Genomic DNA, 16,254 nt, shown 5'->3' with positions numbered 1-16,254 from the left:
CTCAAAAATTATATAGGGAAGAGTTATCATTCTTGACCAAGGCATTCCTCCTCAATAAGATCTATCCAACTATGACATTTCATGTTGACATCTCAAACACTTTTGAGTTATGCTCCACTCAGGTGAAAAATTAAGTATGAAAAATAACAAAGGGCAATATTTAATAAAAATATGAAAGGTAGAATTATCATTCTTGTGCACTGCACACCTCCTGAGTGAGATCTATGCACCTATGAAGTTTCATGTTGATATCTCAAAGGCCTTTTGAGTTATGCTCTGGACAAAAATTAATTTTGAAAAATAACAAAGGGCAATAACTCAAAAATTATGCAGGGTAGAGTTATCATTCTTGTGCACTGCACTCCTCCTCAATGAGATCCATCCACCTATGAAGTTTCAAGTTGATACCTCAAATACTTTTTGAGATAAGCTCCGGACAAAATAGTATGAAAAAGAACAAAGGGCAATAACTCAAAAATTGTATAGGGAAGAGTTATCATTCTTGTGCACAGCATTCCTCCTCAATAAGATCTATCCACCTATGACATTTCATGTTGACATCTCAAACACTTTTGAGTTATGCTCCACTCAGGTGAAAAATTAAGTTTGAAAAATAACAAAGGAAAATAATTCAAAAATTATGAAAGATTGAGTTATCATTCTTATGCACTGCACACCTCCTGAGTGAGATCTATGCACCTAAGAAGTTTCATGTTGATATCTAAAAGGCCTTTTGAGTTATGCTCTGGACAAAAATTAATTTTGAAAAATAACAAAGGGCAATCACTCAAAAATTATGCAGGGTAAAGTTATCATTCTTGTGCACTGCACTCCTCCTTAATGAGGTCTATCCACCTATGAAGTTTCAAGTTGATACCTCAAATACTTTTTGAGATATGCTCTGGACAAAAATGTCGGACGGCAGGACGGACGGACAGATGGAAGGGCGGAGACTATTTCTTTATCCGCCTTTTCGGCGGGGGATAACAAGAGGGCACCCAAGTAGAACCACTGACTTTCTGTAAGCAAGTTATAGTTTTCTCAGATGAAATAATGCATAATCCTTGCCTGGATTCGAACTCTCAGTGGGGAAGCGAAAGCAATCCTCAATCAGCTTATTAATGGTCAAATTTTCGTTTGTCTTCTTACCAAAATAATTTTAAATCAAACTTCCACTATTGCGTGCAAACAAAAGAAACACTGATATTTACTTTACAGCATATTTCATCATACGTCATTTATTATAAAAATGAAGACATCAGATAAACATATTTAACATAATAAATAAAGAATCGACAGTTTTAAAATAATTAGGGCATATACATGCATAAATCTATATAAAATATATCTCAAATGTTACTATTTTAACCATTAACTCTCTAAATTATAGTCATGGATTTGACAGGCTTTATAGAGTTGGTACAGTTCAGAAAAAGCCTGGTTAGACTACTCAGGTATACACACTGGCCTGGTATAAAAATTTATACTGGTGACAAAGGTTGACACTGTTGGTTCGAGCAACCTATTGTTCAAGCGTAATTAATGTAATTATATACACAAAAAAATAGTCCTTCCCAAAATGAAATCACAAATTAACATTGTTATTATCAGAAGATTCAGTACTCTCTTCTACCATAAATGCAACATTAAACTAGTATCACATCTTAAAATATCACAGATAACCAAAATTTTGAGACAACTGAAACAATTGTTTTGTGTCAAACTGCCATGATCCATGTGCTTTTTTTATTGCAGTAAATAGAACTAGATACTAATAGTCCATCATATGCATTATTTTGAGAATGTGAGGGGAGGTAACTAGAGAAAATTTTTCATTATTTGGGAAAGTCAGAGTAGATAACTAGACAAAGTTTTCCATGATTGGGAAAGGAAACGAGAATTTACAGTCCATTAATCATTAGGCAACATTTATGAACTGTGCGTCAAAGAAGCTAACCAAATTAAACACTGTTGCCAGAAAGATTCAGAATCATCGAAATTAATCCATTAAAAATAATCTCAAAAAAGTGAATACTAAATACATAAATTAATATATAATTCTATACACATTTAACATCAAATCACTGCTTATTTTGTAATATACATGTGACTATCAAATCCATTTAATGCAATTGGTGCTACAGAATTTTATGTTGTTTTGTTTTTTTGCTTTGGTTTTATAGTATAGGTCATATGGCAACTTTTCAGCTTCACTGGTGGAGGAAGATCTCAGGCGCTCTTCCATTTATTATTTTAGACACAAGTAGGCACCTAAGTAGAACCATTGATGTTCCGTAAACAAGCTAAATAGCTTACTCACATGAAAGATTCCAAAGTCCCTGTTGGGATTTGAACCCACTGCATGAGGGGCGTGAGACCATAACCCCACGGCCACAAATGTCCCAGGATTTTATGTATTCTGTATTATGATTGTATATTATCTTGTATATGCACCATTCAGGATCATAATTAACTAATTAGGATGGAATAAATTATATTGAAATATGAAAATCTTATGAAATACTATGACCAACTACATAGTAACTTCAGACTGCCATATAAAACCTTATACTAGCATATGTGGAAAAATTCTTTTTTATAGAAACAATGTGAAGCGTACAAATATAATAATACTCCTAACATAGAATGTAATCTTAATTTATGTTAAATCTCACAGAATTTTTATTTTGCTTTCAGAACAATAATACAGTTTAATATCTACTAAAATATGATTTTTTTTGTTCGTTTGTTTCGGGTTTTACCTTACATCGACACAGTATAGGTCATATTGCGACGTTCCAGCTTTACTGGTGGAGGAAGACCTCAAGTGCCCTTCCGTGCATTATTTCAGGCACGAACGAGTACCTGAGTAGAACCACCGATGTTCCGTAAGCTAGCTGGATAGCTTCCTCACATGAAAGAATCCAAACTCCCTGTTTGGATTCGAACCCACAGAGGTGAGGGGCAAGTGTAAAATGTGACTGATCAATGCTTCAAATCGAAACATTTTCCTTCGAAGTCTCATAAAAATGTGCTTCCTTTTAACAAGTTTTTGTTTTGTAAATCCTCAAATATATGAAGTAGGAATATACTGTTAGTACCTACAAATTAAAACCATACAATATAATGTACAAGTTTTTAACATCAATTATATCTGACACTTTCAAAATTATTAACAAGATTTCTGTTACAGCAAGTCAACACATTTCTCTTATCCACAATAACTTCAAAGACCTCTCATAAATATATATACATGTGTATATACATTATTACATAAATTATTACATAAGTGATCACTCTAAGAATGTGTAATTTAATTAGATGACATTCAAAAACAATACTGACTAGTGTATGTAGTGAGTATAGAACTGGCAAATCCATGTAAACTGACAAGATGATACAGTCAGCTGCACAATTTTAGTACGATGCTGTCCGGTAATCTTGCGCACCTAAATACTTATCGGCTTATTTACTACAATTCAAATAAATACAAAAAAATCAAAATTATTTTCCTATTTGCAAAAATCTTAAAGACATTTAATGACACAAATATTTTTTGTAAATAACTCAATTAACTGCAGAATTGCAACAATGTAAACACTTACCACCATGTTTAATCCCAACATTCAATTTTCCGGTGATCTTGCGCATGTATTATGAATGACGTAACGGTAGCTTGTTTTAAAGTATGGTGTCCCAGTAGTGCTTTCAATATAAATTTTGTGAGTCCAATTAATGAAAAGTTAATTTAAACTGTTCAAACAAAACTGTAACACAAACTTATTTACATCAAGGGTTTGTTATTTTACTGTTCACTACTAGATCTACACCTGGGACACCTGAAATCATCACTACCAGTCAATGTCTCAATTTCTGTACAGAATTTCAGATGCACTGACTACACACAGTACAACACCCCCAGTTAACAAATTAAATGCTCTTGTCTAGATCCTTTTACGCTTCCGTAGAAGAAAATGAAAAGCGCGGGAGGGGCTTTACATTGTGACAAGATGGCGGGAATCGGCTGGAGATAACAACTGCACACCTTTATTTGCAAAGGGAAAAAAGGAAATTTACAACGTTTTATCGGTGCAATACTGTTTTAAAATGTGTGATATTGATTTTCATTCTTGCTGGACGTAACATTTTGGAACTGATTGAATAGACAGGAATATAATGGGAAAATAGGTCAGTGGGCGTGTTTATGAATAAATAATTAGGATGACGAAATAATGTAAACAAACGTGTTTGACAGATATTTTTTTAACTTTCTTACCTTGTTATAACTCAAAGTAAGTCTAAGTCACAAATTTTGGCTGAAAATTTCTAGCGACAGCATAAACAAACAATCAAACGAAGGACATTCCGAGTGCGCAAGATCACCGGCCGCGCAAGATCACCGGACATGACTGTACTTTAAATGTTAAAATCCCTTAAACCTGCAATGGACATGTCCAAATTAAACCCTGAAATCTTTCAAATATCACAATATACAGGTCTGAATTCAAATCTGAAATCTCTCAAAATCACAAAGTACAATACTAATTTTGAAATACCTCAAGCTAACAATGGATTTCTCTGTATTTAAAGCTGTAGACAAATTAAGTACATAAATCACATAAGTAAAGACTTAATCATCAACTGTTATTGACAACGCTTTCATATCACTTAATGTCTGATTGATCCTGTCTTTACGCTCACTTTCTGTTAGTTTTGAATCGAGAAACAGCTCCGAGGAAACTTCAGCGTATGTTTTAAAGGCTTCTGTACTATGGTTGAGTTGTGAACGAATAAGTGCGTCAAACGTGGGTTTAAAGTATTCCAACCTGCCATCTATCAGACGTGGTAGATCCTGTCTTACAGCAACATCTTGTGATTTAAACTCATCTCTTGCAGTGTCAAGGGCTTTCTTGTTCTGGAATATATATAATTTATATACTTTAAAATTCAACAAAAACAGTTTTAAGTTGTTTATTTAAGTGAGAATAGTGTTTACATTACATTTCAGGAAGATATAAAACATAACTGTTAAATCATTATGGAAAAATTGATAATAATACGATAAATGCGGAGTATGAAATTAATCAAATTATTATAGAGTTCTTTCAGGCTGTTTGTTGTTTTGTTATTTCAAACTTTAATTAAGTTCAACCAAACATTTTTTATCAAAAATATTTAGATTAAATACACAACACTTGACTCCTGATAGCCTTCAGATTTGAGAGTTTAACAAGTTGAACAACAGGTCCAAGATGGCCCTGGATGGCTCACCATGATACATTGCTAAAAAAGGTTACAATTTTCATTTTTAAATGTTAAAGTCAGTAATGAGATCACATTTTGTTTGTCAATGATTTTCCTATACAAGTCTGAATTAAGACTGTCAGTCTTATAATAAACTAAGTGACCTCAAGGCTGGGTGTGTTTTGACTCTAGGGGAATGATTTTCATAATTTTTGTGATGGATCACAAGGTTATGCTACATGCCAAATAGGGATGTGGATCATCGGATAAGTGACGATGCGATCCGATCCAAGATTCACCACTTGCGATCCACAAATCAAACCACGAATCTTTTGCTATCAAGAGATTCAAGACACCCATAAAAACATGAACATTATTTCTGAAAACATGTTTATTGTTTTTTTTTAATAATTTCAAACATACTGTATATGCAAATATAAACTAGGTTTAAAGGTTAAAAACCAGTCGCAACAATATAAAATTCCACCAGCAAAATTTACTTCCAATGTTTGGAAATACTCTGGTACAGTCTAACTTGCCCATGCGACCACGTGTATTAAGCGACTTTTGTCTTAAACGACCACTTTAATTTCCCCCCGATCAGTTTCTCTCTATATTTTTAATGTATTAAGCGACTTTTGCTCAACGCGACCAGCGACCGCTAATTAGTCACCTAATTGAGAGCAATCTTTTCATTAAACGACCACTTTTACCTGTCATGTAATTGTGTTTTTAGAGAAGGCCGCCTGGTAATTTCACAAGTGTCAACAATCAAAACACAACAAATAAATGTGTGAAAAGCTCTATTTCCCAAACCGTTTTAGCGTAAGCAGTATACGCGTGACGTGTATTATCCAATAATAACGATTAAACAATGTAACGCTCCGCCCCTACTGATGTGGTGTATACGCTTCGCTTGTTGACAGTTAGACTGCATTGAATGACCTTGAACTTGATCAGCAATAAAATTGGATGTATTTTGTTTATTTCGAATAAAAAATGCACAACAGAAAAAAACATCCTCACTAATAGGGTATTCGTGTTGGAGACAAGGAAAAGCAACGGAGAAGTTAAAAAAAGTCTGGAAAAAATGTCAAACATGTACGTTATGGATCAAAACTGTTTTGTAAATAAATAACAGAAAGTTATTTTTTACAGATTATCGAGCGTACTAATTATTCAACATTTATATAAAAATGAAGTTGTTAAACATTCCCACCGCATAAGAAAGATTTCATTTGTAAATTTTGACTTTTACGTCATGCTTTGTCTTAAGAGACCGTTTCATTAAGCGACCATTTTGGGTGTTTCCCTTGCGCAGTCGTTTAATACAAGTTTGACTGTATTTCAACTGAAAATGATATTTCCAAATATTGGAAGGTGGAATTGTATATCGTCGTGACTCCTTTTCAGCCAATGTTTCAAACAGGATGTGTGACGTCACACTGACATATTAACGTTTCGCAAATTTTGGATTATTAAAAATAAAACCGTCTTCGGTACATGTCACGTTATTATAAATCTATAAATAGCGACTTAAATATTTTTTTCATGTAAAATCATAGTGCTCAATAAAGATAAACTAATGGCTTCCTAGCTCAGAGTCATGGTACATGTTAAATTTTATTTAGGTAAACGTCTCATAATACATACTCTAATTGTAATTTTTTCAATTTTTTAAGTGTGAGAAACAGCAATTGTATAATAAACAAATAAGATCGCGATCCACGATCTCTGGACTGATGAATATTCATACTCGATTTTTAATTTTGATTCATGATTATCCGAGTACTCATTGGATATACCAAAACACATAACCAATGAAAGAAACCCTTCCTTTGAAAATGTTTGATTAATATCGAAAATAAGATATTTTAACAAAAATGGTGACAATAAATCAAATGGAATGTAGCCATGAGGAATCCAGAATCAAATTGCAAGCTCTTAATGGGAGCGCTGGCCTGGTGACTGCGAGTAAGGTTTCTACCCCTCAATCCAGGAATCATGGGTTCGAGACCTAATCAGGTCACAACCATGTTTCTTCATATGACACCAGTTCTGGTTGGTTCCAGGAAGCGGACTCGAAAGTGATTAATATAAGTTGCAAGAACTTGTTTTGTAATCAAGCTTAAAAAAATTTGTTTAAACCAAATCGTCAGCTCTGAATTGTGGTTCAGCATAACTGCGAGCAATCATTTCACTCTTATGTTTATATATATACGAGGGGTTATCCAAAAATTCGTGAACTTTTTAAATATCTATTGAACGTCACCGTGTATTGTAATGAAATTTTATCAGCATACCTTGTAGAATATTATCAACACGTTTTGAAAGGAACAGTTAACTGCGTCAATGAATATTGATTTTATATTGCTTTTAAATAAGCACATGCACGGCACCCGGCAGAAAAGCGCAGTTAGTCGTTGTATATTTTTTGTTAAAAAACTACTTATTAACATAGAAAACCCGCTAAACATCGCATGTTTCTTCTATGATGTCATTTACATAATTCTTTAGTATTATGGAAGTCATTTCTGTTAATTTTTTGTTGAAATCGCCAGAAACGCCAGACAATGATAATGTTTACAACGGGAAAATGACGGACACGCAGAAATTAGAAAATAGCGTGATCATAAAATTTTGTTGTAATTTGGGAACGACACCTACAAAAACATTTGAAAAAAAATCAGCAGGCGAACGGAGAAAATAAAATTTCACGATAATTAGTGTGTAAGTTGCATAAAAATTAGTGATGGACATTACTTTGAGAAGGGGTAACGGTTATTGACTGTGTTACTTTGAAGCATAAGTTGTACGTTAAATATTATGACCTTGACTTCAATAATTTTTTGGAGTGCACTGCTGTCGCCGACATGTGTTTATGTAAAATTAAATAGTGTTGTAATATAAAAAGATACTGACATGAATTTTTCAGTGTTTATTTGTTATTTATTCTTCTAAGCACTGTAAGAATTTCAAATCAATACCTTTAATATTTTACGCAACAAAGGAAGTCCATGAATTTTTGGATAACCCCTCGTATATATGTATACTTACAGTATCTAACTTGACAATGTTTTGTCCAGTCCTATCTCTATCCTGGTACTTGTTATATTTGGCCTGAGTTCTGGTGTAGTCCTGCAGACTTTGCTCCCTCTTCTTTATTGCACTTTGAACACTAGGAAATACACCACTAAATCTACAAGAAATAATGTTACTTCATGTATTAAGAACATTATGGAAACACAACACTATATATTATGTTACATGTTAAATATACATGTACATGTAAGTGTATGAATATAATTGGAATCTAAAAATAAATTTATGACAATAAACTCATGATGACTATGTATTGGTCACCAGAAAACATGTTATTCATGTATTTGTTCATTTATACAATGTATTAATTGTTGTTTGCTTTTTTTCCCTGATTTTAACCTTTTCTTGGACATATTTAATTTTGGTGGTCTGTGCACCGAACCAGTTTTCCTGCATAACTATCCAGTAATTACCAATTTATCCACAAGTGAATGACAACTAATCCTACCTGATTTCTAAAACAGTGAAAGACAAATATATTTAAGCACTGATGATTCCTGTGAATCCAATAAATGACTAGACCATACCACCAACTAATTGGTAAACAATGCATTAATTAGTAAGGGACCAGTGGTCTAGTGCTAAAGGCGCCTTCCTCAATGAAGCTTCTTTGCCTTTCAAACTTTGGCTAAAACTACTATAGTTAAACTAGTTCAACTAAATACAGAATGCAATTTAATTTTCAAAATAATTGTACAATCAATTTGGAGATACTTGTATGTAAAACCTATTAAAAGTGAAAATTTCTGACTGAGTTGAAGTAAGAGAACCTTCTAAGTAAAATTTCAATCTGTTTGGACTTTAAGTTACACAGACACTGTAAATGGCAAGTTATCAATATTGCCCGATACATTTACTTACTTTTTCATTGGTTCTACCATAGTTTTCTGAATATTGGTATTCTGGAAAAACAAAAATAAACCTGTAAGTAACTAGATATATCAAAACATTCACAATGGTTTTAGAATTATTAATTAGACAATGCAAAGCCATATATAACTTACATTTGTATTTACAATTGAATCATAATTAAAATTGGGCTGAATTTTCATTAGTTTTTTTAGAGACCTTTCTTTTTTAAATCAGAGATCCCTGACTTTAAAAGTATCTATAGGAGAAAAGCAGATGTTAAGGATATTGACAGAGATTTCATACCCTTAAAATTCAGTCAACAGATTGAGGCAAGTCAGACTGTAAGTGTTTTTGCAAGCTTACCTAAATATACACATTTACTAATGTGGTATAGACTTTTTTAAAGTTATATACTGGTAGCAAAGACTGGTGATGATTGCCACTCCCAGAAAACACAGTTCATGTGAGGCTTGTAATTCAACTTTTGAAACTTTTGAACTTTGATTTTTGAGATATTCAATAAACATTACCAGTTCCTGTCTATATCTGCCTAGATCCTCGATGGCCCTCTCCCATGTAAGTATATGTCGCTGAAACTGTTCGTCTGTCTGACAGATCCCACTGCTCATCAAGTCTTGTACAATCTTGTTCTCAGCCTTTCCTAACCCTACATCAAAGTGATGAACAATTAAGTTACATACTTAGATAACTATGAAATATGATAATTTCAGAGATACATGTACTAATACAAAACAAGAGGGCCATGATGGCCCTGGATCGCTCACCTGACACAACCGCATCCAAGCAATGTCTTAAACAAGCATCATGGCCAAGTTTGATGACAACTGAGTCAAACATGTGACCTCTAGTGTGTTATAAAGATTTTTCCATATTTGGGCAATGTGACCTAGTTTTTGACCGGACACGACCCATATATTTTTAACTTGACCTAGAAATCATCAAAACAACCTTCCTGACCAATTTCCAGGAAATTTGGATCAAAACTGCAGCCACAAGAGTGTTAAAAAGATTTTTCTATTTTTAGCTCCTGTGACCTAGTTTTTAACCGGATATGACCAATCTTAGCACTTGACCCAGAAATCATCAAAACAACCTTCCTGACAAATTTCCAGAATATTTGAATCAAAACTGCAGCCAACAGAGTGTAAACAAGCTTTTTCTATTTTTAGCTCCTGTGACCTAGTTTTTGACCTAAGATGACCCATCTTCGAACTTGACCCAGAAATCATCAAAACAACCTTCCTGACAAATTTCCAGAATATTTGACTCAATACTGCAGCCACTAGAGTGTTTACAAGCTTTTTCTATTTTTAACTCCTGTGACCTAGTTTTTGACCGGAGATAACCCATCTTTGAACTTGACCTAGAAATCATCAAAACAACTTTCTTGACAAATTTCCAGAATATTTAGATGAAAACTGCAGCCACTAGAGTGTTAACAAGCTTTTTCTATTTTTAGCTCCTGTGACCAAGTTTTTGATCGGAGATGGCCCATCTTCGAACTTGACCTAGAAATCATCAAAACAACCTTCCTGACAAATTTCCAGGATGTTTCGATGAAAACTGCAGCCACTAGAGTGTTAACAAGCTTTTTCTATTTTTAGCTCCTGTGACCTAGTTTTTGACCGGAAATGACCCATCTTCGAACTTGACCTAGAAATCATCAAAACAACTTTCCTGACAAATTTCCAGAATATTTGGATGAAAACTGCAGCCACTAGAGTGTTAACAAGCTTTTTCTATTTTTAGCTCCTGTGACCTAGTTTTTGACCGGAGATGACCCATCTTCGAACTTGACCTAGATATCATCAAAACAATCTTCCTGACAAATTTCCAGAATATTTGGATGAAAACTGCAGCCACTAGAGTGTTAACAAGCTTTTTCTATTTTTAGCTCCTGTGACCTAGTTTTTGACCAGAGATGATCCATCTTCGAACTTAACTAAGATATCATCTAAACAAACTTCCTGACAAATTTCCAGAATATTTGGATGAAAACTGCAGCCCTAAGGGTGTTAACAAGCTTTTTCTATTTTAAGCTCCTGTGACCTAGTTTTTGACCGAAGATGACCCATCTTGGAACTTGACCTAGAAATCATCAAAACAACTTTCCTGACAAATTTCCAGAATATTTGGATGAAAACTGCAGCCACTAGAGTGTTAACAAGCTTTTTCTATTTTTAGCTCCTGTGACCTAGTTTTTGACCGCAGATGACCCATCTTCGAACTTGACCTAGATATCATCAAAACAACCTTCCTGACAAATTTCCAGAATATTTGGATGAAAACTGCAGCCACTAGAGTGTTAACAAGCTTTTTCTATTTTTAGCTCCTGTGACCTAGTTTTTGACCCGAGATGACCCATCTTCAAACTTGACCTAGATATCATCAAAACAACCTTCCTGACAAATTTCCAGAGTATTTGGTTGAAAACTGCAGCCTCTAAAGTGTTAACAAGCTTTTTCTATTTTTAGCTCCTGTGACCTAGTTTTTGACCCGAGATAACCCATCTTCGAACTCGATCTGTATTTCATTGAGACAAACATTCTGACAAAGTTTGATGATGATCCAATCAAAACTGTGACTGCTAGACTGTTAACAACCCAATTGTTAGAGTGTTAACAAGCTTTTTCTATTTTTAGCTCCTGTGACCTAGTTTTTGACCGGAGATGACCCATCTTCGAACTTGACCTAGATATCATCAAAACAACCTTCCTGACAAATTTCCAGAATATTTGGATGAAAACTGCAGCCTCTAGAGTGTTAACAAGCTTTTTCTATTTTTAGCTCCTGTGACCTAGTTTTTGACCCGAGATAACCCATCTTCGAACTCGATCTGTATTTCATTGAGACAAACATTCTGACAAAGTTTGATGATGATCCAATCAAAACTGTGACTGCTAGACTGTTAACAACCCAATTGTTGACGACGAACGACGCACGACGCACAACGCACGACGACGGACGCCGGACATAGCCCCATCACTATACCTCACCATGACCACTTCGTGGTCAGGTGAGCTAAAAACAAGCCCAAAAATAAATAAATTCTAAACAAAGCAATGGGATATATAACAATTAAGTGGGGGGGGGATTATTCAAGAAATAAAATCAACTAAACTAGGGGTGTCATCTATAAGGATTTTTGTATCGATATATCGGTAATGAATCATCGGCGATACAGCAATATATCGATTGCCAGGCAAAATTAAGCTTTCAAGTCTTTTTTAATTTGTTTCAATAATTAATATGCAGTTATATTTAAACACATGCACAAAAATAAATAAACCATGAAAAGTGAACAACTTATTTCTTTTTTATCATTATAACTTTTAATGACAGCTAATGACTAGTAATAATAATGTTTAAAACCTTTTCCATTTTACTTTTGTTGTTGTTGTTGCTATTACGTACATGTAGTTACGGATTATGCTAAATGTCGTCCTTGCCGTTCCATAAGTAAGTTGGTGTTTAATTGGCAAATTATAAAATTATAATGTTTAGAACCGGAATAATTATTAAAATTAACATAATGTTATCATAATTTTTACAAAGAAACACTTACAAAAATTTTCTTGGCATTTTCCGTTTTAAAAATCTGAATTGGGGGGTCTTGACCCCCACTTAGCAGACATGGGAGATTATAACGAAATTCAGCAGCATTCGTTAGAGACACTGGGAGGTAACTCTGGTGTTTATTTGCGTTTTCATTTTAGAAAATAAATGATTGAAATAATTATGTTAGTTCTGGCTTCCATAACTTTATTATGTCGCTTTTATTTTGACGTTTGGTCTATCAGTACTAGAATACCTGTTTGCTGAAGTCTCTTTAGCTAGAAATATGTGTGCATTTGATATCCGATATTTAAAAAATGGAATCGATATCGAATCGGATAAGAAAGATCGTTGATACACCGATATCGATTGAATCGATTACACCCCTAAACTAAACTAATCATATGTGAAGTCTATGTAAATTGTAATAAAAGAACATTAAATTTATGCTTTAATTGGAAAAAAAAAGAGTTGTGTTTACCATTATTTGCATCTATATACCTCCTACCATCTTTGTAAAGTCTCCTTGATGCTTCATCCAATCTAAAAGTAATAATACAATCATAAATCATTTAACTCCATATTGTAGCCACTGCTCAATAAAGATTTGACGTCATAGGGACAAGGGGAAAGAGTTTTTATTGTCATATTCAGATGTACAGGGAGATTCAAGCTGCATAACTGTACAATGTGCATCATTTTAGGTACACATAGGTATCTAGTTAGAATTTCTGTACTTTAATATTAAACCTGGATGGTTACCTCATATAACAATTTGACATACCAAGTGAGATTTAAATGTTTACAAACCTTGCTTACAAGGTGAATGAATTAAAAAACTACATGGCTCTATGAGCTATTATTCCATCCTAGAAAAGTTACATAAATGTATCTAGATAGAACCATTGATCTTTATGCCCTCTGGCTCAGGGCTGGCAAAATCTGATTTTAACTAACTTGTCCATTTGTATTTGAATCATTTCTTAACTTATCTGATGATATTTGACTTATTTGTAAAGTCAATTCTTGAAAATTTCCACTTCTCCGTACAGGTTGTGGAATACCCTGGACAATGCAGACAATTGGTTGTGCTGCACCTGTAGACAGACTAAACCTGTCCTGTAGCGTCTATTGTCAATTTTGGATTTTGGGAATGCAATTCCCCTTTACAAATGGTGTATGATTCCACATTCAAAGCTTTATAAATGACAAAAATGCAGCAGTTTAAAAAGTTGAAGTTTAATAAAACAATAAAACAATAGAACAACTTATTAACTCACTCATCTAATTTTTTCACTTCTCTTTCAAGTTCTCTCTCTTCCTGACGAGACACAACACTTTTCTTTGCTCCCCCGTGACGACTGAAAGGATTCCTGGGAAAGAAATATATTACATTTTACAACACTGTCTTACATGTACATATAGATTCTATTGTTGTAAAACGAGTGATTTCTTTTTCTTCCTTTATGTCTGGTTTCAGGGCTGCCAAAAGATTACTTTGTCTTACTTTTAAGTCCTTTAATATGAAGCACTTTCTTACCAAAACAAAGAAGGAACAAAATCGCCATGTCACCATCTTAAATTTTAGTTTTTCAAAAATTACCACCACATACATGTAGAACTTAGCCTTAGCATCCAAACTATAAAATCCCTATAAATGCTTACTAGACATATGCACCCCTTTCTCTTACACAAATTCTCATCCCCCTACCCATTGTATCACGCTTCAGAACCAGCTACAATGTTACCCTGCCTGACCTTGATCAATTCAAACAGGTGTTGGTTTATGATACCGTGTATCAGTTACTGCCAAGTTTCAGTTACCTTTTGAAAAAATAATTTGAGAAGAAATGTTTCAAAAAAGGTTATTACATTAATAATCAGCATAAAATCATAACAAATGTTTTGAAGAAAAAAACAACAATTATTGATAATGTATCTTTAATGGAAGTGGCTAGCCATACAGGCTTGTACTGCTAAACCAAAACTGTACATGAGTCATGCCTATACACACTCTTGAGGCTAGCTGTCTGGCATTTATTCAATAATAAATAAATTCAATGATTAAGTCAGTAACTGGCACGTCTTATATTTTTCACAAAGAATGAACATGTATATTTTTCTACATAATTTTGCGGATGATGTTCATTTATATAATGACAAGATATCGGATAGATCTATCAGAAATAGATTCGCCTTTAATTTAAGTTTTTGTGAGCCAATGGAAATTCTGTGTTATATACAAGTTATAATTATTGAAAATACTTTGTCATTATCTTTCGCTGGAAAATGACCCACAGACTTTAATGTGCATAAAGGCTAGTTGTATGTGACTCACGTAAGGCTATATATACTGGCATGTACAGTATAGTCACTGCCATCTTTTAATTCTTCCAAAATGAAAGGAGATAATCTGATTGATGAGCCTAATGTCTCGGAAATATAAGTTTGATTGGGGTCCTGAAATTCGGGCCCTTCAATATATGTATATTAAATAGGCGTTAAAGAGATGACTTCGATAATTCATAAAAAAAATGTTGATAATTTTTATAATTGTTGAACAACTAGACTGTTCGAAACAAAAACGCGAGGAAATGGTAAATAGAAACTTGCTGCTCTGCTTGTTTATTTTCTGATGAACCTACCAACTCATTGTAACACTATCTGCTTTCTATGTTTAACTCATTTTATTCAGGAAAGTATCTGTAGCATCCGGAAGTTTCAGTCTTGTCAAACAAACGTCTAGACGGTGAATTTGCAGCATAAATAACTACCCTACTTAAAAATAAATAACAGTAGATCTACTAAATATGCAGCAAAATAACAAGAAAATATTTTAGGAATGCTTGTTGTTTTTTCAATTGAATATTTTGTAAATGATTGAAAATATCTTTTTTTTTCGTCTATATCATTCAGACGTTTGATTCTAGTAGTACTAAAACAATTCGCCCTTCTGACGATTCGCTCCATATTGACTCGCCCCACTTTAGTGACGATTGGTGTACATTGCATAACCACGTCATTTACTAGTACCCCAACCCCTCTACAACCACATCCCCCAAAGAATTATACAAAAATAATATTATCTTTTAAAACTCAAAAAAAAATAACATTGAAATATCATCTTTCAATAAAAATGTTATCCTGGGACTAAAATGACTATCTCAAGTCACAGATCTATCCTGCTGGCTGGGTATGTATATGCACATGTAGTTAGGTACTTTTTTAAAATTAATCCAGTAAAAATGCTCTGTATTTTTGTGTGAGTGTTTGATTTTTTTCTGTTGTTTTGTTCTTTCATTTTTTATATTCGCATTTGTTGTTATCGTGTTTTTTTTACTCACATTTGATGTTTGCGTTTGTTTTAGATACACATATGATATAACCTAGAGTTTGTTTAGACTCATATTTGTTGTGAGGGTCTGTTAAGACCTAAATTTCATTGGTCTGACTGTTATCAGGGTTTGTTAATTTAGACTC

The 16,254-nt window shown here is 33.6% G+C and overlaps 1 protein-coding gene across 1 annotated transcript; it reads right to left on the bottom strand.

Moving 5' to 3' along the window:
* Nucleotides 1-4,416: 4,416 nt before the first annotated feature.
* On the bottom strand, nucleotides 4,417-15,703 carry LOC132745977 (bridging integrator 3-like). The gene is made up of 7 exons (XM_060735009.1): nucleotides 15,420-15,703; nucleotides 14,055-14,147; nucleotides 13,256-13,317; nucleotides 9,729-9,865; nucleotides 9,208-9,248; nucleotides 8,302-8,443; nucleotides 4,417-4,915 (listed from the first exon to the last, which is right to left on the bottom strand). Exons 1-7 carry the CDS (start codon nucleotides 15,425-15,427, stop codon nucleotides 4,631-4,633), a joined length of 768 nt encoding a protein of 255 aa, XP_060590992.1. The 5' UTR covers nucleotides 15,428-15,703; the 3' UTR covers nucleotides 4,417-4,630.
* Between the last annotated feature and the right edge of the window lie 551 nt (nucleotides 15,704-16,254).

The sequence above is a fragment of the Ruditapes philippinarum genome, unplaced genomic scaffold (genome assembly GCF_026571515.1).
Source record: "Ruditapes philippinarum isolate M1 unplaced genomic scaffold, ASM2657151v2 ctg14906_1_1_1_1, whole genome shotgun sequence".
NCBI classification, from domain to species: domain Eukaryota; kingdom Metazoa; phylum Mollusca; class Bivalvia; order Venerida; family Veneridae; genus Ruditapes; species Ruditapes philippinarum.
The sequence above is the reverse complement of the archived record's forward strand: the minus strand, read 5'-3'. Positions and strand labels throughout refer to the sequence as shown.